This window comes from Stylophora pistillata, chromosome 10, assembly GCF_964205215.1.
Source record: "Stylophora pistillata chromosome 10, jaStyPist1.2, whole genome shotgun sequence".
In the NCBI taxonomy this organism is placed as follows: Eukaryota; Metazoa; Cnidaria; class Anthozoa; order Scleractinia; family Pocilloporidae; genus Stylophora; species Stylophora pistillata.
The window spans coordinates 6,069,548-6,093,423 of record NC_142528.1 but is presented as its reverse complement, the minus strand read 5'-3'; the positions used below and the strand labels follow the sequence as shown (position 1 = coordinate 6,093,423).

Below are 23,876 nucleotides of genomic sequence, written 5' to 3'. Positions count from 1 at the left end.
ATTTATTCTTGTAACGAAGATTCATTTTTGAATTTAAAAAATCTTAATTTTTTTTCGTAATTTTGGAGTTGGATGTATACGGGACGTTTTAAATAAAGGTTTCATTTTCAAAAATAAAATGATTATTTAAGGTCATCAAGGAAAAATCTCGAAAAATCAAAATCACTGTTGATCGCTTAAAACCATTACGGAAGCAAACGGTACGTGAAATATTCATTTTAATCAATATACTGTCTACGTATGAACTATATGATTCCTGTATAACATTTGAAAAGAAATGTGCGATTGTCAGTGAAGTTGTGCAATACATACTGTAAGCAAAATTAAGTGATTCTAGAAAAATGCATTATCGAGACTAAGAAATTCTTCACTGACAGTAGCTTTGTTTCCTTATCTGATATTTGTCTGATTTATATTTTAATTCAACCACACTAACCTACTGTCAATTATAAATTACTGCTAAATACATTAACTGATCATTGCTGAACAAATATAGCAAAGTATAACTAACCTACATTCAATTATAAATTACTGCTAAATACATAAACTGATCATTGCTGACCAACTATAGCAAAGTATTTCAACATAAGTTGCTACAATATTTCAATCTGAATTGATGAATACAATAATTTACGTCTACCCCAAAAACTCCAACTCGAACTCACTAAATAACCCAATTTTACTCTTAGGACCAACCGTACTAAGGGTAATATCGTAACTACATTTTTCAGTTGCTTTATAATCGATGAAGTTAAGATTTATATTGTAGTACTAGCGAGGACTTAAAGAACTGTTTTGCAAAGTACCAGTAATATACATTTTGATTTGTTAACAAACTAGGTTTGTAAAATTAATATATATTTTTTCATTTTACCTTGTGAAGCAGTCTGAATATCGCGCAAAATTAATATAAAAAATATTCAATTCAATATGTGACTACTCCTTGTGTAAATATTGCAGCATCATTTTCCCGCAAAACTTGGTGACCAAGCTTGCTCGTGAACTTCGCCACCTCGCCCGCAGATAGTTTCGTACAACTCTAGAAAAACTTAGCACTTGTCTGTGGTTCTCAAAATTGGAGCATACAATACAAAATTTAATACTAATGAACGCTGTCAGACTACTTGACTAATTCTCAATTTGAAAAATAGGGAAGAGAACCTTTACACTATACTGTAGATTTCCCACTTTGTTACATTTAGTTAATTTAAGGCTGTGTTATCATCGATGAATAAACATAGAATAAACGTCAAATAGAAAAAGACAAACTTTGCATTTCAAAAATGTTACCAAGTAAACTGCACATGGAGATCTAAAAATTTCACGCTTAATAATCGTTGACAAACGCATTCACATCAAACCATAACAAACGAAATTAATCAAAAACGTCACTGGAAATACATTGTGAGAATCCAATTCATCTCGTAAAAAATTATCCTTATTCATGTTACATCTCCATATTTAAGCTGCCCATAAACTTACAGGCACAAACTCCGCAGTAATGCTGAGAATATATATACACAATTTTTACTTCAGAGAATGATATTTCAGGGAAGTTTGATTCTTAATTTCACCTAATTAAATTTAATTTAACATTTGAATGGTACAAAACTTCTTAATTTTGTCCACATCAGGACAATTCAAATTAGTCATGTTTCCTTTAAAAAGTACACGAATGGTAGGTATATTCCAACTGCTGTTGCACATAAATTGATCATGTAAATTATTTGCACTGCAAAGTTTCAGCATTGACCAGAGAGGATCAAGCAAAGTGACTGATCCTATATACAGGGTTTATTCCAAAATTCACATCTCTCTAGCTATTGTTATTGTTGCATTAGTCTCACCGGGAGAGAAATTATGTAGCGTGTGAGATGCGTTACTCTGAGCATGCTCTGAAAGAGAGACTAGTCACAACATGCTACGTCTATCTAACTACGTCTATCAGATCCTTAGAAATATCTAAGGATCTGATATTTCTAGATCCTTCTGGGATCTCCAATGAAAAGAGCTAAGATTTCATTATTACTGGTAATCCTTGGGTTTAGCCTTCTTGTTTCGCCGAGGAATGTACGGCCACGTATTTGTATATAAGATTGGAAATTTCTTTGGCCTGAAAAATAGTAAGGTAAATTAGTTATTACCTCTGTATTTCAAATATCAACCAAGTTTAAGGCAATAGTGTTATTTCAAAACACAAATTTCATTTTTTTATGTCTGTCACTTATTTTTTCAGATGCCATTTCTGAAAGTTTGAGAGGGAATCTAGACACTTTCTTTAAAGCGTGGTACCTGGCTATCCCAACACTGGCCACTTTGAGCCTCCATTGCAGGAAAGCCGACAGCACAACTCAAAGGATGATTGACACTTTCTGACAATCGATTTGACTGGCCGCGTGAATGAAGTATTGTTGATACGTTCGTTGTGATTTGCTACACTGCCAGCATACCCCCTGATACAATAATCTAAGAAAAGTTATTGGCTGCGATGCTGACAAACCCACGAGCCTCACGCCATAACGATGACAAGCACACCCTGGCAGTTCAATTACCTGTGTTGTCTCCATACGTGTGACTTTCTGCATCATGGTATTTCCAATTTTAAGATCCAGGAACTGTCTCTTTTTGTCCGAGATTAAAAGCCGCGTGGAGATGATGCTAACAAATGGCTCGCTCAGCAACGTTTGCTGCAAGAAATCAGAAAGCAATCAGGTATACGGAGTTGATAGAAAAAGAAAGCAAACAAAGGGGCTGCGAAACAGTTAACACTAGATTGAAACTAGCTGGAAGATTGTGAAGATGAGAGTTACATTATTAAAATACTCAAGGGAGTTATGCCTAGGCTGTAGTACCATGGAAAATATAGCCTCTGCTTTATTAATCGTTTCTACCTTCCTTTTAAGTTTATTTATCTCGTGTTAGTGGTGTTTTCTTTCTCACGACACCAATATTTTGCGGTCATTTTTTTTTTCAATTAGAATCCGCAACAATCTTCTCCATCCTTCACCACTCCCACATCTTTGCCGTTTCTGTTGCCTCTTAAAAGTGGACGGTGATACTGGATAAATGTCGTTTATAGAGAATTCTCTCTCCTTAACATTAATACACGTTCACCACTTACCATCGAAGTTTGACTCAAGAAATGAACTCCGGTTCTATTGACTGCCACAATACAGTCACCTGAAACCGCTGGGTTGCTGCATTTCTGAAATCCAACGTTAAAATACCAGTAAAAATCAATGAAAGATGGAATTTCACTCAAAAATGAAACCAGAAGAACTCCCCGTGCAATAAAAGACCAGTGTCTTCGAGTAATTATAACCAAACTTGTGCAAATGAAAAGATAACCCAGACCTTATGCTTAATTAGCGACATTGAAAATTGACCAATGAACGCTTCAAGCTAACATAAAACATTCCTTTTCCAACTAGCCAGAGGAAGTGAACATGAGATCACCCACACACTCAAATCAAGCTGTAGTGTGACATTTGAAACTTACCTTGACTTCGAAGAAAGTTGATCCAAAATACGGCCACCTAGTGACAGTTTCTGCAGAGAAAATGCGATGCTCTTTTAGTAACTGAGCAAATATGTTCTTGCCGGCTTAGGCGACAGTAGTATTTGTAGTGAAAACAACACTAAAATACAAAATGAGAAAGCCCAAAAACAATTGTGTACGTCAAAATATGACTTTATCATGTGGTATAAAAGCTTCAAAATACTCACACGAGACTCATTCAAATTGTAATAATTTGGATATATCAACAAAGTTGAAATGGTAAATTGGCCACCGTAATGATTACAAAAGCTGACGTTTCGAGCGTTAGCCCTTCGTCATTCGCTCCGACGAAGGGCTAACGCTCGAAACGTCAGCTTTTGTAATCATTACGGTGGCCAATTTACCATTTCAACTTTGTTGATATATCCAAATTATTTCGTTACTCCCACCGACGCAGCCCCAAACAGTTTCTTTCGAAACTATCAGCCTTTATTCATTCAAATTGTAATTTATTGGTTAATTTTCGCTCCGTATTATTTCTGGACCTCAGCAAAACCAGTTGTTAAATCAGTTGAGAGTCGCATATCACCCGGGATTACGATGGTTTTCAAGCTCTGTGATTGGTTAATAAATGCTCACGCCACTCTCTAAACCACTTAGATCCAAAAACCAAAACCAACCCTCGTGTCGATCACCCGCTTTTTATCGGGCTTTAGGAAGTTTCCAGGTTTAAACTTGGTTCTCACTGATATTAGCCTTTGTTTTCATTATACGTTTCCAAGCTTTATTCAAAACTGTTCTATCACAAAATGATTTCCAACAATTCTACCCAAGTACGTACCAAGGAATTTCCGGCGTGCTTGATGAGGGGTCATTTTGTGACAGCTCCGGAAGTGATCTTGTATAAGAATTACCCACTGTTGGGGTCGTAGCCTCTCTAACATTCCCCTTGGTATTAGAGTCTGTACTTCTGAACTGAAAGAAAACAAACAAGGAACAGGCTCAGTAAACTGAGGGTTGCTTTGGACTAAAGTGTGAACGCTAACATCATGCAGTGCGAAAGTAAAAAAGATCTTTAACATACTGGTTTGAATGAAGGATTGATTCATCACGAGCTCGATACTGTAGCGCTCCTAGTTCAGCGATGAGATTCTGAAACTGAAGACAAACGCAAACAGTTAATTATTGAGAAAACGACGGTGAGTAAATATCAACGAATCGCCCGCCTGCATGCCCGCCTGCATGCCCGCCTGCTTGTCTGCCTGCATGCCCGCCTCCATGCCCGCCTGCATGCCCGCCTGCTTGTCTGCCATGAATCAAAAGTCAAACTGTGAAGAATAACTCCTTTAATTGAGACACCTGCCGACATAAATGATGATAAACAGTTCACAACAAGGGAGGTGATGTGAAGACATTGAGTTCTGTAACGTTACCTGTGCATCGCCAAAGGATCGACCGTGTGTTCCTAGTAGATAGCCCGCCATGTAGTCTGGCAACACCTGCAAAAAGACCAGGAAGTCAAAAATGACAGTAACAAACCTAACCATGAAGATGTTTTTCCGTCTTATCACCAGCACGGGACAGAAAAAAAAAAAAAGTTCTGGATAACTTCAGCTACGGTAAAGATTTTAAAAACTGTCTTAGTGGTTTTACCTGATGGTAGATGACGCTGACCAGCAGCTCATTATCGAGTCTCAGGCCTTGTAACCATAAAACGCGGCGGAACAGCAAACTGTAAGCGATCCCTTCTCTCTCCATGGAACTGACTACATCCATTATGTAGTCTTTAGTTTGGATCGGTACCATTAAGTTCTCTGCTTGGAAAACAAAAGGGATAATGAACATGGGACGCTTTAACACTATGCAAACCGGAAAAAAAAAAGTAACCCTGGCACTCAGTCACTCTGCAGTCAATGTAAGGCAGTTTTAAATGACTTTAAAACATTCTCCAAAGCAATAAAGGCCCTTACGTCCTTCTATGAAGGTGAAAAGTCCATACTCCTTGTAGTAGATCTCTGATGCCAAATCCATGTCAACACACATCTCCTTGATGACGTCAAAACCAGTCTATATGAAGAAAGAGGAATCAAGTTACAGAGGGCCCAAGTAAGAAGCTTGTCTCAGTAAAAAATAAGACAGCTACTTACTGAACTGGTTTGGACTTTCAGCATTCGTGTTCCTCCAGGAATAACAAACACCTGGCGTTTGGTTTGCCGTCCTTGCTACGAATTACACAAAAAAGGATAACAAATTTCGAGTCATAAAATGCTTTAAAAATTCTCAAAAGGTAGTTCGTCGGAAAAAAAGTTTTTTTTCCCCTACCATAGGAAACGAAAAATGCATTAGTGCGTGTTTTTAAATAGAGAAACGCTCACGACTGTCATTCTAGGCAACGGAAGCTGTTTTGACTCGTTACACTAAACGCGCAACATATACGAAATAGGAAAAGTACTTGACTTTCAAAGAAAATCTTTTCCATTCGTTTGAAGTAACACTTGATGCTTCTTTGATCGAAACACCAAATTTGTTTATAACGGTTCAGAGAATCAAACTTACCACAAGCTGATTCAATTCCTCCTTACTGGGGGGAGTCTTTCGTCCACCGTACTTAAAAGTCTTCATCAAGTTCATCTCACAAGTGGCTGCAGCACCTTGAATGCAAAAAAATAATTTTACTTCGGTAAATCTAGCAAAGTCTACTGGTTCCTAAAGAGATCCTTGATAAAGACAAGCCACCTCCATCACTGGCAAGCCCGCAAGGAAAGACTTAAAATTGTTGGGGATGGTGCATGGCTGTGATGCCCAAGTTTGACTCTGGAAGAAGAGTTCGACTTAGGCACGACACGTCCTCAGGAAGATACTACCACGGCGAGCTACAACCTAAGGAAATCCCAAATGAAAAACACTTGGGCAACAATTGTTTGTCTGGCATCCCGTCCAGGGTCAGTCGCAACATTCTTTCGTTGTTTCATGCTACGAAGAGCGTGAGAAGCTTGGGCGAAGTGAGCCGGTTAGGCTCAAATGTTACAATCTATTCAAAACTAAAAAATGAAAATGAATATACACTCACCATGGAACTCTCTCTTGGGATCACTAGCCGTGCTCTGTAAGAACGTTACCAGGAAAGGCTTGAAAATATCTGAGCACTCAATGTAAGCTGTGATGATAATCATTAGCCGCCAGCCTCTACTTGCACTTTCACTTCAAAAAGAGAAGAACAGAAAGAGATACTTCAACCTAACATTATGCTATAAGCCTTGTGGCAGGGATTTACGATGAGGTTGGTAGGGGGAGAGGGGATAAGGGGAGAGGGGGTAGGGGAGAGGGGGGGAGGGGAAAGGGGGAAGAGGGTAATTTCGAAATCCATCAAACAAAACAAAAAAAAAAGACATATGGACGTTTCAAGAAAATACCGCATTGCATACTTCTGGTATTTGAACTGGCATAGGAACCTGATACAAAATATATCTACAAGCAAAGTGCCTTGGATCCGGGAGGACTAAAGCCATGTACGGCTAACGTGGGAAAAACTTATCTTTGTCGAGAAAAACATTAGTGGACTGTCATGATCACTTACGGTTTGGGACTCTTGTTACTGGTAACTTGCTTAATCAGCTGACAATAAACCTCGTCTCTTAATGCAGGAATTTCACGACAGGTCTACAAAAAAAAGTGGAATATTGATTATACAATATCACTTTATGAAACGGAAAAAATAATATCTCCTTGAGAAACACTATTACACTTGGAAAAACCGAAATAACGTCGGAATGAGCTGATGAAGTCGTTCATAAGAGAACCGTATAGTGTCTCTGATTAATTGACACCTTTAAAGAGCCAATCGCAGAAACTTTCCACGTCTCCAAAGAGATGTACCATAAAGAGACAACGTTTTTGTTTTCAAACGCTTTCAAACAAAGGAAAAAAGATGTAAGAATAGCGACAGCACAGCTTTGTATTTTATTCTTATTAAAAGCATGTTATGTTTATACTAACCTTAAGCAAGTTAAACACAAGCTCCGTTTCCTTTTGATGTTTGGACAAGGGCAAATCTCCCATGAACTTCATAATCGCTGCAAGAAAACCACGACAGATAGATGTAAATAATGAGATAAATCATCATCGATTTACGTGATAGCAATCGTCTTTAGTGAAAATTACAGGATCTGTAAGAAATTTATCTTCAGCAAGTTACTTACTTTGGAAAGTTTCCACTGCTAATTTATTCAGCTGCGGGGACTCTCTTCGTATAAGGGATGCTTGGATGGGTGCCTAGACAAAAAGAACGATTATACCAACAAAAGGTAAGTCAAGGATTTCATTAATTTTGGAAGTAGGCGTATATTAGGACATAAGTAGGTGGAAGACAGTTCAGCGGTAATCGAGACAGATTTGTCACGAGTCTTTCTCTTCTGTCCATTCAACATGGCGCACAGCGCACCGACCGTGTTGTTGATTGAATTGCTAGAACTCGTTACTAAAATCGCCCAACAACCAAAAAGGAGACAACATGTCAACAAAAAAAACACCTCTACTGATGACTGCCTTTATAATATATTGGATGTTTTCCGAAAAAAAAACACGCAAAAACCGGGAGGTAAAATGGCCATAGTAGCCGGCTCCGTTGTAGAGAGTAGCCGCAAAAGTTCGCCGGTTTCTAATGAAATCCCTGGGTAAGCGTGGGAAAACTTAAAAATGAAGCAAAGGCGGTGAAACTTTTTACTTAAGAGTAAGCGTGAGAAAAGGCAAAAGCAGCGCAAAGAAGGGAGGGCATGTTTCTAAGAGTAAACGTGGGCAAAGGTGAAAAACTTTTTTCTCTGGATTGATATTTGCGCAATACAAATTAATAAATATTATTATTATTAACGTGCAAGGAATGCAAACGTGCCTGGATGTAGTGTAGCACTGCATAAGCAGGACCACATGTAACTAACTGTAGGCATGAGAAGACGCGAGAAAGCGTGGAAACAGACAAAAGGCGGGAAAATGTTCTTAACAGTAAGCACCGGAAATCTTGTTGTAAATGACAACAAGTGGCAGTGCAAAGGCAAGAACATTAATTAAGAAACAATATGAGCAGTCACCAATGATAACGGCACCTTGGAAACGAATCTCTACTGGTTATCAGAGAGAAGTTGAAATGCGCGAAAGTTTATCAAAGCTGGTTTGTAAAAGTGATGAAAATCAACTCACTCTGCTGTATTTGACGAGTTCAGCGAGACCACTCCACGACCACTCTTCCTTGTCCTTCTTGTGATTTGCTGTTGGACGAAACGAGGATGAAAAAGTTTGAACAATTTGGCAATATCGAAATAAAAATAAAGAAAATGCATGCTCTTTTTTTGTTTTTAAGTTAATTTGCGATGTACTTCTCAAGAGTTCCCTCTCATTAAACTCATTAGCATTTGCTGGGAAGGCATATTTTCAGTCACAAAACAATGCAGGTGACTATTTAATGTACTCGCTACCAGCCGACTTTTTTTGTGCACCAACCTTTGGATGACTTTCCCAGCGTTCCTCGCACCTTAACTGTCCCCCGGATAGTTCCATCCTCTGCTCGCACCAGAGCCTCTCTGTAGAAGAGCAACACAAAAACAAACTCAAAACAACTTCGGTTTTACTCATTTGGAAACTGAATTAGCGTAAACAGGTCTTTCGTATAACCTGGTGACAATCTTTACCTTCCATGCCTGAAGTATTGCATGGCAAACTCCATCATGGAGTGTTTATCGGAGTTATATTCTGACTTGTCAGACTTGGTAGATTTCACACTACCAGTCCTTGGACGCATCTCTCCAGGTATCGGCGCTTCAGGATCTAGATTTAGTAGACTTCCCATGGAAGCTGCCTTGACCATGGTGGCGGGGCGAGCGGACGGTACTGCTTGAGGGTCCTGGAAATTAAAATTAACAAACTTGAATACCACATACTTCAACCTAAACTTCAGTTTTTATGTCCAGAAATATTTATCAATGTCAACTGAACTTAAATACGAGCGACATGGGGTGAAATTTCGACATCGATGAGACGTTCTAGTTGTAAGGGGGAAACCAAATTCGAACACTTCTAACGAAAACCGCGCTTTATTAACATGAGGAATTCCGAGGTATTAGAATAAAACTGAGATTAAAGTAAATTGCTCTGACCAAGGGCTAACGCTAGAAACGTCAGCTTTTAAACCTTTGCGGTGGCCAGTTTACATTATCAACTTAGTTGATAAAACCAAATTACCTTGTCACCCTCACCGACGCAGCATTAGTTTGTTTAGAAACTTGCCCCCTTTTTCATTTGAGATTTAAGTGATCGGTTATCCGAAAAATGTTCGCAGTCTGCTGTATTAGAAAGGAGAGGTGGGACGAAGCACCCACATTCAGAAACAAATACCCAACAATTTTACCATTCACAATTTTGTTTGGTTCGATGCCATTGTAGTTGAAAGAAAAGTTCCTGGGGCTTGTCACAAGACGCTCAGAAGTGTCGTCCATCAAAGAGTTGGTGGACGATTTTTCAATCGCAGCAAATAATTTGTCACAGAATAATGAAAAGAATACCGAGCACATACTGAAAGTTGATAGGAAGAATATGTGGGTAGAAGATTAGAGTTGAATCCTGGATGAGAGCGATGTCTGCGGAGTGCAATGATTAGCATTCTATTGCGCCTTGGCTTAAATATCTCAAAAGAGCAAGATAAGAAGAAAGGGAGTAAGAGAAAATGAGAGGAACAAGAGAGTGACAAATCCTTGATCCTAATTGGCTGCTATTAGTTTGGTTTTGGTTTTGGTTTTGGTTTTGGTTTTACGACACCCATTTGAAATGCGCTCCGTATATCGTATATGGGACAGTGATGAGATCTCTCACAGACCATCATCAACAAAACGAAGCTAGAAAAAAATTAATTCAGTTAAGAGTCGTCTAATTGCACAATACCTCTTGAATGTGTGTGACGAAATCAGCAGGAAAATATCCGGATTGGTTGTTGAACACACCATAGACCCAGCCCTCCTCCAAATCATCTTTACGCACAATCTTTATGACGTCACCCTTCTTGAAGTTAAGAAGAGCAGGCTCGGGGCTCACGTGATCATATAGCGCACGGACATACTGCACTTCCTGAAAATCAAGAAAAGTTTTTGATAATTTCGCTTAAGAACTAACTAAAAAAGCGTTACTCTAACGGAGAAATACGAATAAGAATGAAGACTAAACTGAAGGGCGGATGGGCTTCACTAGTGTCTCATTGACACCTCAAGAGGGAGGGGAGAAAATCCCAGTTTCATCATTGACCATGCGTGACCATGTCACCATGCGTGACCATGTCACCATGCATGACTTATGGTATCAAGAGAGATCTCACTCCGTGTAAAATCTACTTGTTCTTTCTTTTAAGAAAAGAAATCCATGAACAGTTTTTCGTTTACCACAACAATAACATTTATTGGAGCAGATCCAAAAACAGTACTTTGAGAGCATATCACACAAGAAATGTCTACCTTTTCCAAATGTCTGAGGTATGTGTCAATAATCTGCTTTGCCTCTGCAGCCTGACAAAATAAATAACTATTTATCAATACTCCCGAGAATCAATCCATGCATCCTTTCAGAACGCGACAAACTATGTGAAAGTAATCGACTTACCCTTTCTGTATGAACAACAACTTTAACTTCTTTTGTAAGCGTTAGGGTCAGTTTATCCTTAAGGACCTTTAGCTTAACCAACTCCGTGTACCTGGTAAAAAAGACCCATACAATCTCAGCTATAAAAATAAGGAGCTTCATCACACACCTTTGTGAGGTATGTAAAGCAACTAAAAAGTTAAGAGATCTTTTCTCTAGAGCTTATTACCGATTAATTACCTTCGCGCATCCAGCTTAAAATATGAAGCAAGTGCTGTTAAAATTGTTGCAGTAACTTTTTGTGCTGAAGTTACCCTTAAACATTCACGCACCCTTCTAAACAAATTTCAGAGGCAAATTGATATTTAACGGTAAAAGAAGGATCACTTCCTCTGGAAATGAATCCACCAACCTACTGTATCGTCAAGTAAAAATAAATTATTTTTAAAAAATTGCTGTGATCAATAGGTAAACACAGGACATCATTACTGGGTTTAAAAACTGTTCCAAAAAATTATCGAAAGTTAAAGCCTTCTTGAGAACTACTTAAAAAAAAAAAAAAGATTGAAAAGTGTCTTAAAAAAAGGAATTAAAAAGCAACTTACGGGATACTTCTCATGACTTCCAGTTCATCTGTTATTTTCTCTCTTTTCACCAACTTGACACCGTGTTCAGACACAGCTAAGTAATGCACATCCGGCAATTCATTCTGACCCTAAAAGAAAATAATGATGTATTACTTAAATGCCGCTCTAAATTGTGAATTCTAATTAAATGACAAAAAATAACTACCTTAACGACAAAGAACCGGCTGAAATAGAGGGGCAGCTGTCTGGCAGCTTCGATAATGATGTCTTCCACTGGAACACTTGAGTGGGGCCTCTCCGGTGTGATGCCATATTTTTCTATAACGAATCAAACAACACAAGCGATCATGATTTCTTTTGAGAAGATACCAATTCTTATTTTAGGAGAGGGAGCAATTCTGCTAGTCGCAAGTATTTACAATTCTCATCACTAAACTTACGTAATAAAAGCTGCATCCGTTTGCAATCTTCATGTGACATTTTACAGCAGCAATTGGAGTACGAATCGCGAAGTATCTGAAAATAAATCAGAGAGTTAATTCGAAAGGAAAAACTATTTTCCGTCCAGCCTTCTCTGTACCCTCCTATCGATAGTTTTCGGGCAGGAATTTTCAAAGGATATTTGTAATTGGTTGAAGTTCACCCTTTTCTCTAAGAACACAAGTTCCTGCAGCTCTAAATCTCAAGGTTCGACAAAGAAAGATGAAAACTAAATAAAAGTAAATGAAATACTTGAAAAGTGCACCCATCAACATAAGCTGCTCAACGCTGACGAACTGAGTACACAAATGCGAAATAAAGTCTAACTTATTTATACAGACCTGCAGAAATATCAACCGCTGTTTAAGATTATTGTCCATTTTCTCGTCTGCCGTGAAAACCTAAAATGGAAAGACAACATAACTTACGTCACTCCTTGTCAAATGTATCGCAAACGATGTATGCAAACGAGACTGCGAACGACTTTTGTCGACTCACCTCTTTGCGAATGTTGAATTTCCACTTCACATGACTGTATGAAAGATATGGTCCAGTACACCTTGGATGCAAAGTTGTAACGTTGTTTTTGTCAGACAACACAACAAAATTTAGCGACGAAGAAGCTCGTTTGTTTAAGTCTGGTCTTTCTTTAGCAGCACTATCCCTTCGGGGGGAAGATTCGCTAGCAAAACTAAAACTCTCCCCATGCCTGAGAGGAGACGTTGGTCCAGGAGAGCGGAGCTCTTCCCCTCCTGACTTCCCCTCCAATGCAGCTATAGCTAGCGCTACCTTGTCAGTGCTTCGCCTCGTAAGTCCGGGTCTCTCCGGTGTGTCAATATTCTCGACTGTACTTCCGGTAATGGCTGGAGGTGGCGCTGGAAACTCCTCAGAAGAAGAGGATCGTTCTTCTCGCGTGGATGGTGGTGGCGGAGGAAGCGATGAAGTGCGTGCCGGGACAGGCACCTGGGGTGATAGAGGAGGGTACAATGGAGGTGGCGGCAAGTTCCCAATGTCCGAAAACTCAGGCGGAGGTAAAGGAACATCAGCTGTGGTCGCAGCCGTGTACCTCGCAGAATGGCCATTTGTAGCAGTGACAACGGAAGGAGGTGCAGGTCCGTCCACTGTTTGTTCCTGCTGATTTGAAGCAGCAAGAATGGACTGCATCTGCTCTAGCTGAGACTGCTGCTGTTTGGCGAGCATCAAAAGCTGCTCCTGCTGCTTCTGAGAGGCTACCGTCTGCTGTTGTTGCAGGAGTGCTTGCTGCGCTATCAGGCGCTCAATAAGAACTTGCTGCTGAGCTGCCAGCATTGCCGTTTCCATGTTGGGTTGGAATAATGGACCACCCAACAAAGGCCCGCCGCTTGCTTGGGGGACTCCCATGAGGGGTACATTTGGTTGTGGCATAGCCAAGGACCCATTCGCCTGTGGTATACTCAAGGGACCATTTGCTTGGGGCATTCCGTAATACATGGAAGGCATACCCATCATTCCTGGGAAACCATTCGATTGCATTACTCCTGGGTAACCGTTTCCCGGGGCGTGAACGGCTGGATGTCCACCAAATCCATTCCCTTGAATGTGAGCCTGTCCATTCACTGCAGCTGCTGTTGAACCTGTTGATGCACCACCATTAGCTGTTGCAGTGTTGTTTGGCTGATTCACTCCTCCACCGCCTTTCAAAGCTCCTTGTAATGCCATCTCATTCGATAAACCCTCTACTCCCTCTGAAAGCACAGGGTCAAACAAACTGTCAACAAAGTCCTTCACTTGTTTGGGTGACTCCAATCTAACTCCGGTTTCCAGCGAATGCACCGAGTCATTGTCACCTCCCTCCCTGCTAGAAATAGAGACATTGTCTCTCATGGATCTCACTTCATTTACGTCAAGGACGAAAACATTGTCGTCAGGCGACAGATGTGGACCTTTCTCGGTTTCCACGAAAGCCCGACTAGCTCTCTTCGCTTTCCGTTTCATCTCTTTCATCAGTTCACTGTCTTCCTCCTGGCGAGGAGCTTGCTGCACCTCCACCTTCCTGCGATTAAGTTGCACCACCCGGGCTTGCATTGCAGATTCGAAAGGATCTTCACTGGTATCTTTAGCGGCTGATCCACTGCTCCCAGTTGACAAAACACGTTCACGCGCCTCACGCATTTTCTTCGCCTTCGCCATAACCTCAGCCATGGACACACCACTGTCTCTTTTTTTCTTATCTTTCTGATCCCTCTTCGTTACCTTACGTCTAAGAATGACTTGCTCAGTCGGTGGAGCAATCGGTGGAGGTGGGGGTGGTGGCGGGGGCACAAATGCGGGTGGGGGTGGAGGGGGTGGTGGTACGAACGCATTTGGAGGGGGAGGGGGTGGGGCTGATTCCACACGAAGAGAGCTGCTTCCTAATCTCGTCCTTTGAACAAGGTTGTCTTCTACCGGTCCGTGGTAATTAGCACTTGCAATCCTTGCTGATGTAGCTGCACTCAACGCATCTTCTCGTTGTGTGTGTACTGGCACGGAGGGTGGCTGCTGCTCAACAGTAGTGAATTTGTGGGCAATTTCTGCGACGCTTCTTCCACGAGCTTGCGGCATGTGAAGGCTGTGGAGAAAACACAGACAATCACGGTCGGGCAGAGAAAAAAGGTTAAGTTTTGTAAGAGATGGAAAAGAATAAGACAGCGCAACAATGTGCATGACTGAATATATGTACACGCGCAAACGAATGGACCAAGAAACAATAGAAATAGAGAGATCGTACGAACGGAAGCACGGACGGACGGACTTTAGTGGGACCCCATACAAAAAAAAGATCCCACCTCCAAATATCAGGTCAACAAATACACAAAGGGTAAAAAAAGGGCAAAGAAAGGAAAGAAAGGAAAGAAAGGAAAGAATAACACAAAGAGAATTGAGTTTGCAACTGCAATTGAAAAATATAAGCATATGATTGCTACTTACTTGGACAATGTCTCCAGCTGACCTGGAGGAATATTGCAGCCTGGCTTCACAGTTAGTAGCGAAGATGATCGAGACAAAGGAAAGGCAGGTGGGTATTCCAGTTCGGAAACGAGATCAAGAATATAATCCTTGCCTGCCAGGGTACAATGCCAGTTGCCTGTCTCCAAATCAACAGTCCAACCCTTCGCATCTTCAATCCCTCTGAGAAACACAGCGGGAAAGCGCATCAACACACTGGATTCACGATATTTCGCTCATACTTTTCTTTCTATCTTTTTTCCAAAGGAAAAGTACCAATCAAGGATGGTTAAAAGATAAGTTGCAAATGACCAACTTCGCTAACTGAACTTTCATTAAAGTAAGTTGCGAGAAGAGAGCTGAGGATATTAAATGCTCGCTCAATCCACAAACGAGCAACGAGCGACATATGGTCGAGTTTAAAATACTGAATTCAACCTGGCTAACCTGTCTTCTAGTATCGATTTTGCAACATCTTCTCCAGTTGTGCAAGATTCAACTTCTGTCGTCCTCCTTTCTCCTAGAAAAGGAGGATGAAACATTTCTCCGTTTTAATTCCTTCATATTCGATGATAACGAGACAAAAGAATGTACCCTTCCATTACTTTAACCTCTCTTCTCATAAAACGTATTAACACAAGAAAGTTCTGCTTAGTAAAAGCGCTACTTAAAAGTAGAACTTGTTTGCTATAATTCATCAGTAGGGATTACTAATCAACAACACTTGCGGAGTAGAATTTCCCTGAAGCCATTCCTAATTGACGCAGTAAAAAGTCCTTCACATGCTATAAATACCAACAAGTTCCCCCCTCGAGAAGGACAAAATGTTCTTATTTTTGAAACTGAACTACTAAGGAAACTTGATAGCATAAGCATCATCTTTTTTACTGCACTGCGTTCAAAATACTGCAGCTAGCAGCGAAATGTTTCATACCGTCAGGAAAATGGCACTCGGCAGCCATGTTGACTCTCATCTTTGCCGCTTGCCACTCTAACGCGGAAGGCGGATGCGACCGAGCTACAGGAGACCCATTCATATCCCAACACAACAACTTATGTTGACAATAACTTTTATAGCCGTTGAAAGCTTGATCAGAAATGTACCTGAGACAAAAACAGGAAAGCAGTTAGTTAGAGAGAAAGACACGAGTTTCAAGCAAATTCCAAAATTGACATATCCAGTTAAAAGTAAAAGAATATGAAACACTTTTGAGGACATCAATAAGACACAAGGATACCAACTGGGGACACTAATAGCACTACCAACATAGTCACCAACAGGAACACCATAACACTGTAACAGAGCCTTAGCTTACTTGAGTAGAGGCTTGTAGAGTCTTGTAGACGGGGCAAAACAGCAGAGAAACAATGCAAGGAGTAGCCAGCCACGTTCGTTGCTTGTATCGGAAGTGTTCCCCCAGGTCTGGTTGCAAAGGTGGCAGTACATCTCTTCGCGAAGTTCAGGTTTAAAAATGCCCTAAACAAATAACGAAAGATTATAGACAATTTAGGAAACAAAAAGAGTTTGACGTTGAAAGAGAGCATTAACTCGTGTTGAAGCACTTTCTTGATGGCTGAAGTTTCTAACCCTAAGAATACTTTGAGCTTCTTGGGAAAAATCTCTCACAATTTAACCAGTTATGTTCCTGCAAATCACTTACCATTTGTACAAGGTAATTTCCAACAGCAAATTCTTTTGCATCTGTTATAGATTTATCGTCCATGAATCGCATGACCTACAACAGGTAAAAGAAAACAAGACGTCTCTTGAGTTTTTGCCCTTGCAGGTGAAGAAAGTTTGATTAAAAAGGGTCCTATTCGTTTCGTGGAGAAGGAGAGATGAAAATCTTTTCACTAAGCCACGCAAGTTCTGAGTAAGAACATACTTTCTAGAAGTTTAACTGCCAGCCATTTGAAATGAGGAGAAAAGGTTTTTCTTATCGGAAGGATATGAGAATTAGAATACATATCTCTATAAGTGGTCATCAACACCATAAGGAATAATACTCTGTTATTGCTTTTTTGTTCCACTTTGCAGAAAAACACAAAACGAAGATATTTTCTTACCAGCTGGAAGAGTCCTATAGCCATGACACTGTCAGAATACTTGACAGGCAACAAGCTGGTTCTCAGTGGGGACCTCACCATTCGCCATTGATGTTCACTCTAACAAGACAACGTGACAGCAACGATTATGAAAACAACCATTCGTAAAGAGTGCCCATCCACTAAGTACCTTTTCACGTCCTCTCTTTCCACGTTAAATTGGAATTTGACTAATTTATAGATAATAATCGTTATTTAGCAATAATTTTCATAAAATCCTCTACGATACAAAATATTAATAGCGTAAAAAACGATCCAAAATAACTCACTTTCGGCTCACATCTACTCCTTTTTATTTTAATATCAGAGTGTCTAGAAAACTCTAAATAACATAGTCAAATCTGAACAGATTCAAAGTGTAATAATCTGATAAGTAAAAGCATAGTTAAAGAATTGAAAAAAAGGAAAACGATATTACTACTTGAAACAAATAAGACAAAATCAATAATCATCGACACTGAATTAATCAAAGCATATTAAAAAAGAAATCAGGAAGACAAATAAAAACATTACCTGAAAGTTCTCTTGAGCAAACTTTGAGAAAGGGAAGTCATTGATGTTTTCTGGTAACTTTGACGATGCATAATCGTGTTTAATTATGTCTCCTCTACTTTCATGAACTGAGGATCCATGAGTCAAGGTCCAGCCTAATTTCGCAAGTATGTGAAATAAAGTGAATATGTTGTTAGCGGAGCAAAAGGAAAATAATCCCATTCGATAATCACGACAAGGACAACAAACAAACCTTGGATACTGGCAAACACCAGAGCCAAATCTGCTGGAATCTCAAGATGAGTGACGTCTGTTGCGATTTGTTTCTCAATTTCCTTTAAATGGGAGGCAGTCATCACAATTAATAAAACAAATTTTAGGAAGTTGGCAGTCCGACATTATTCTTAGCACTGGCATAAAGGTACATGACCTTTTCAAAAAGCCATTAATTGAATAATTTCGAAGAGAGCAGCAACTAAGCTGGCTTAATACTTCGTAGGATACGACAAAAGACACCCCATCCGACAACCCCCCCCCCTGTCCCACAATCCTCTGCTGCGGCCATCATGACAGGTGGTCTACCAGTTCGTGGCTTACTCGATTGATCAGAAAGTCAGTCATTTTACGGAGCCACCTGGTAACATTCCAAGGTACCTTTGCGACGACGAAAAAAACAGGGACAGAAATCTTAATATAGAGTAAAAACCAGACACGATTAAAGTAAGACAGAAATTTGCAAGAGTAAGATAAAAACAGAAAAGAACAGTGATACTAACCACCAATTCTGGAACATGTTTTGCATCCACCGTATCCACAGCTTGAGGAGCTACTGAAGCTGGAGGTGCTGAGGAGTGTGGAGGGGCATGCTGGGTAGGCAGCGCCGGTCTCAACACATTCTGCTTGTCTCTTGCCTTCTCTTTCTGGCGTCTCTCATTCTGCAGCTGTAAAAACCAAGAGATAATTAACAATAGATTATTTTTGCCACAAAAGGGGGACAATTTCAAACAAAAAGGAGTTGGAATTATTGTGCGGTGTAATCTTGAGAACAAAGCCTACTCTAAATCTGCAATAAGCTGTGGAGACATTTTCAGACAATCACCCGATGTCAGCGCAATTGAGTGTTATTATTTACAACATCAAGTGCTATGCAAGGTGGGAGAGAAAGAGATGATGGAAAGCCATCGAGCGCAGGACTTCCTCTCGTTCTCTTTTCTTTCCCATCGCACCTTGCGCTGCACGCCACTGACTTTAGCTACCCGCGTTCTGAAGAAAACCTAAGGTGTTTACTTCTAGAAGTACTTGCTATAATATGGAAAAATGAACATTCAATCATTAGTCTCGCGTTCTCGAAGACTACGTCGCGATCAATACAATTAATAGAGTCTTTAAAGAAACTGTGGTTCTGTGTCGGTGGGGGAGCAAAACAAGATAATTTGATGTTATCAATGACTGAGTTAAAAATGTAAATGTAAACTGGCCACCGTAAAGAGTTAAAAAGCTGATATTTCTAGCGCTAGCCCTTCGCCGGAGCGAACGACGAAGGGCTAATGCTCGAAACTCTTCAAGTTACGTTGGCCAATTTACATCATCAATACAATTGATAGCTTGGTTCTCCATCGCAAGACAAACGATTAAACGTTCATTTACCAACAAAACCTCGATGAACAACACATTTGATTATGAGTTTACAATGCCCTTATTCACAACAAATGTACGGTATTGATTGATTTCCAATAAAGTTATCATTTGATTCTTGTTTATCTAATAACTGATTATTTCACTAACTAGCTAATTACTAACAAGAATTCGACACAATAAATGCATCTAGGGTTAATCTTTACGCAGGATAGCAGAGACGTAACCAAACAGACGTAATATGGAAATCCAAACATTCTCAGTGTTAAAAGGAAATGGTACACGTTGTTCACGTGGAGTAAACATGGCAGTTTTAGAGAATCACCAGAGAAACAGCATTACGTCTAAACAAGCATCGTCGCGTGAAACTAAAATGAAAACGTGATTTGTTCTCCAAGGAAATGAAAGTCTAATTTCTGCTAGAAACTATTTGTGAAAGTGTTTACGTTAGCTCGTTACACAGAAGAGAACGGGAAAATTCATACTATCATAGATGAAGCGCTACAATGGAAACAACTCGTCAATCTCAATTTCCTTTACATCACTTTACTTCAAGACATCAATTGCGCAAAATTCCTGCTCTTTACACTGTTTGGCCCAGTTAATAACATGATTATTAGAAGCAATAAAAGAAAAAAGAACAAACATTTAAAAATTCTCACTCATTTGTTAATCGAGAGAATGCTCTACACAAATTTTGCGACCTGCGTGACTGGACTGACATGCAAGCAATAGAATCTTGTAAAATACACTTTCCGTTCCTTCATAAAGGTTAAACACGAAAAGACGACAAATCTAGCTATTTGTTTTTATGTTAAATACATCAAGTGCATTTGATGCCTTCTTTACAGATGTCTTACGGGAAGGTTTGCTTACATTATCCACCAGAAACTGGCAACAGGTCAGTTTACAAATAGTTCAATTCTGTTATAGTTTTGCATAAACCCATGGCGTTTTCTTTTCAGCTTAGAGAACAAAGGCTTAACATCTACGAATTTAATTCATAGAGTTAAGATATTCAGCATCTCCAAAATTGACTTGAAGATTACCGCGATCTAATATCATACACATTTACCACAAAACTATATGACTTGTTTCACTTACTTCAGAATTCATGTATGATTTCCTCTTTTGTTTAACCACAAATTAAAAATTTTGTTTTCACCTGATAATCAATAAATTGGTCCTAAAATCACCTGAACTTTCAATAACATACTGGCCCCTGCATACTTTGAGTTCTTTCCGCCGAGCGTCAGCAAACACTAATGGTTATCTACAACAATACAGAGCTATTTCAACAGATGAAGTCATGCGAAACAATAGATTTTAACTCTAATATGCTAATTGAAAGCAATTTGCGACTGCATGAAATTTATTCAAAACATGTGTTAGCCAGCCAGCCTGCCAATATTATTCTCTTAACATCACACGGTAAAATATCAAACAATTTTGAGTTTTAAGCGAGGGTGATATTTCTGACACCACATGCCATTCAATAGTTATTCTAGACAACTAAAAAAAATTCCATAAATTCAAAATTAAACAACCACAACTTATGAAAGCTGCCGATAAAATCTGCAGGAGCTGTCAGCTACTGTAAACACAAGGACACTGAATAATCCTTTTACATTCTTGTATCTATTACACAATAACAAATAATTACCAAAAAAGTTATTAATAATCATTTTCACTCTATCTTTTGGCAGAATAGAGAAAATGCATCTAAAAACTCATCTGAAATCATTAGTAAGAAGATTCACACAAAATTTAGCAGAAAATTTGACCAATAGTGGAATACATGCTTCAAATCATGTAGTAGACCATTTTTAAGTAGTGTTATCAGAGGAACCTTATCAAAAGACAAAAATAAGGCCAATACGAACTAAATGTATCTTAAAATATTCTGGTCATGTCTTTTAACCACAACATAATCTTTCTCTCAGAAATTCTCTCAGATAATGCTGTCCTTTCGTACTCAATTATTACTTAACTTCTTAATAAAAATAAACTTTGACAAAATAGGAAGAGCAGCTTTCAAAAAGGAAGAGAGTGCCCCTTTGGCCAATTAATCCTCTAGTGAAGACATAAAAATATTTAAATTAAAAATAATAAGCCAAAAATAATGTTAAGTCAGTTTGAGAAACTGTACTCATTATGAGCACTTAGCACTACATTATGACATTTTTAAGCTTAACTGTCTGACCTCAACACAGTCATTGATTACAGAAGTTAAATAACAATGGTGTTCAGAAAATTAACATCTTTCATTACTAACAGTTTATACAACAGCTCAAAAATTTTCCCACGACACATAAGTGCACCACTTCGTTATCATGAGAAGTTTCCTCTTAACAAAACACTTTAAGATCTTGCAGATTCTTCATTTTTAGCATACTGTTAATGTCAGGTTGGATAATGTAATAATAATAATGTAATAATAATAATAATAACAATAATAATAATAATAATAATAAACTTAAAACATTACAATAACTTCGTACATTTCCAAATTTGTTGATATGGAATACATCTATTAAATTCGGTTCTCTAGGATCAGACTCGTATCAGACCCAAACTAACTTTGATAACAAAAACGACCTACATGTAAAAATCGCAAAAGCAACTACTAGTTCGTATTGAAAGAATAAAAAAAAAAAAAAACGTGCATCGAAATTACCCTTATAAAAGTAAATTACATTAAAAAAATATATGAGAAGGGAATAATAATAATAATAATAACAATAAACATAGTTATCTGTATAGACGTACGTTTCTTAAGACATAAGCTACGCTTTACGCCCTATGTTCTTTTATTTATTAAAGCATCTATACGTGTACACTGCATAATAATAATAATAGTAATAATAATAATAATAATACTTAAGTACTTAAGTACGGACCCCTTCACTGGGAACTAAGGCAGCAGTTCTCAGGCTACGAGGTGAAGCAATATAACATCATAATGGATGCCCTTGGGGGGGTAGTCACGGGAGCTGGATGTCATGATGCATGAGCTGGTGGGAGGCAGAAGCGAAAGATGTCAAGGGCAGTGCTCTCGGGCACGCTGAATATTGCGCGGACTTTCAAGGTGGCAGTTTGAGTTCCTGTTAGAAGGAGGACCGTAGACACAATAGGAAAGCTTTTTAGGATTAGTTAATGTACATTTATTTTTTACTCCATGGCTCACAGGTTATGGTTTTCACCCTGTGCTGCTTGATTAGAATGTAGCATTCAGTTGATTTCTCTGCGATTATAATAATAATGATGATGATGATAATCAAATATCACCCAAACACATAATCAGCAAAAGCTGAAATGAGCTCTCAGATTACAATAAATTGATTATATTCATCAAAGAAAACGTGTACCGGTATGTACCTGCTCTGGATTAACAGTCCAAGTGTGGGTCATAAATGCACCCATCATGTCATGATGGCATGATTCCTCCTAATAACACACTTACATGAGATTTCTGAAGTCAACCCTTGTCCAAAGCAATTTAAACAAAGTGATTTACTTGAAATAAATACCAGATAGCGATAGTTTTCCTCATCAAAAAGAAATTTACTCTAAAGCTTGAATCATACTGTAAGGTGCGTGTTGAAACAGATTGCAAAGATTATTGATCAAAGATGACCTAAACTAATTTGAAATTTTTTGCACTAAACCAGACAAACATTTTGTCACAAGGCAGTCTCATGATATGATGTCAAAAATTCATGAATGTCTACAATGTGGTAATCACAGACCACATAAAATTCTAATAATGGGATTTGAATAGACTATTTTCTGACACTTTTTTTTGGCTACATCTAAGACATAAATAATTCATCAATATTGTCTCAGAAGAATTAATGAGTACACACCAGATTGAAAATATTGGAGATGGAAAAACCTTCGGAACAGCAGTTTTAAACTGAATCCAATCAGCTAAGAAAAAGCTTTTAACACTATGATACAAGTTATGATATCAACTAACAATACTCTATATAACATAACCATATCATATACTGTATCAAAAAAGTTGACATGAATATTAATCTCACTAAAATATCTAAGAGATCAGCCAGATAAAATGTTGAAAGAATGTACATTATTAAATAATATTTAAAATACAGCATACTGATAAATTATACAGTTGCATACAACAACAAAAAAATGTTCTCCATCATGAACTTATAAACATGTTGCTTTCACATTTTGATAAAGTTCTTTTATCCATGTAAACTTTTCATTTCATTCCACGCTGTAAATCTCAGTTTTCAAGACTTAGTACTTTTAAAATAGTTGCACATTTTACATGCCAGGCCTAGGTATTACTTTAGATGATCTTACAAATTTATAAGTTACCAATAAAATTTATTCACTACTGCATTCATTACATATAATAAACACTCTTTAAATAAATTAGAATAGCTTGCTTTTAAACAAAAAGTGAATATTCAAGATTAAACACAGTTTTCATGCTTGTGTGCACGGCAAATAAAGTGTGATTACTA

At 38.6% G+C, this 23,876-nt stretch overlaps 1 protein-coding gene across 2 annotated transcripts in view; it reads right to left on the bottom strand.

Annotated features, from left to right (window-relative positions):
* Positions 1-200: 200 nt before the first annotated feature.
* Positions 201-23,876, bottom strand: part of LOC111337896 (unconventional myosin-XV) — a 41,116-nt gene continuing 17,440 nt past the window's right edge. Inside the window, exons 26-60 of one of the 2 annotated variants that reach the window (XM_088735050.1) lie at positions 18,519-18,683; positions 17,996-18,077; positions 17,764-17,897; positions 17,212-17,310; positions 16,806-16,880; positions 16,461-16,621; positions 16,079-16,248; positions 15,592-15,664; positions 15,127-15,327; positions 12,679-14,767; positions 12,522-12,581; positions 12,141-12,216; positions 11,906-12,018; positions 11,719-11,828; positions 11,135-11,225; positions 10,990-11,040; positions 10,427-10,609; positions 9,181-9,392; positions 8,993-9,072; positions 8,693-8,760; positions 7,699-7,771; positions 7,496-7,572; positions 7,077-7,159; positions 6,570-6,700; positions 6,056-6,150; positions 5,647-5,721; positions 5,470-5,566; positions 5,153-5,316; positions 4,933-4,998; positions 4,584-4,657; positions 4,341-4,474; positions 3,500-3,549; positions 3,122-3,205; positions 2,553-2,687; positions 201-2,113 (exon numbers count right to left, since the gene is read on the bottom strand). In XM_088735050.1, the coding sequence (XP_088591176.1) occupies positions 2,045-2,113; positions 2,553-2,687; positions 3,122-3,205; positions 3,500-3,549; positions 4,341-4,474; positions 4,584-4,657; positions 4,933-4,998; positions 5,153-5,316; positions 5,470-5,566; positions 5,647-5,721; positions 6,056-6,150; positions 6,570-6,700; positions 7,077-7,159; positions 7,496-7,572; positions 7,699-7,771; positions 8,693-8,760; positions 8,993-9,072; positions 9,181-9,392; positions 10,427-10,609; positions 10,990-11,040; positions 11,135-11,225; positions 11,719-11,828; positions 11,906-12,018; positions 12,141-12,216; positions 12,522-12,581; positions 12,679-14,767; positions 15,127-15,327; positions 15,592-15,664; positions 16,079-16,248; positions 16,461-16,621; positions 16,806-16,880; positions 17,212-17,310; positions 17,764-17,897; positions 17,996-18,077; positions 18,519-18,683 (5,700 nt within the window). In that variant the 3' untranslated portion in view covers positions 201-2,044. The remainder of the gene's footprint in view (positions 2,114-2,552; positions 2,688-3,121; positions 3,206-3,499; positions 3,550-4,340; positions 4,475-4,583; positions 4,658-4,932; positions 4,999-5,152; positions 5,317-5,469; positions 5,567-5,646; positions 5,722-6,055; positions 6,151-6,569; positions 6,701-7,076; positions 7,160-7,495; positions 7,573-7,698; positions 7,772-8,692; positions 8,761-8,992; positions 9,073-9,180; positions 9,393-10,426; positions 10,610-10,989; positions 11,041-11,134; positions 11,226-11,718; positions 11,829-11,905; positions 12,019-12,140; positions 12,217-12,521; positions 12,582-12,678; positions 14,768-15,126; positions 15,328-15,591; positions 15,665-16,078; positions 16,249-16,460; positions 16,622-16,805; positions 16,881-17,211; positions 17,311-17,763; positions 17,898-17,995; positions 18,078-18,518; positions 18,684-23,876) is intronic. The other variant, XM_088735051.1, reaches the window with a different exon arrangement.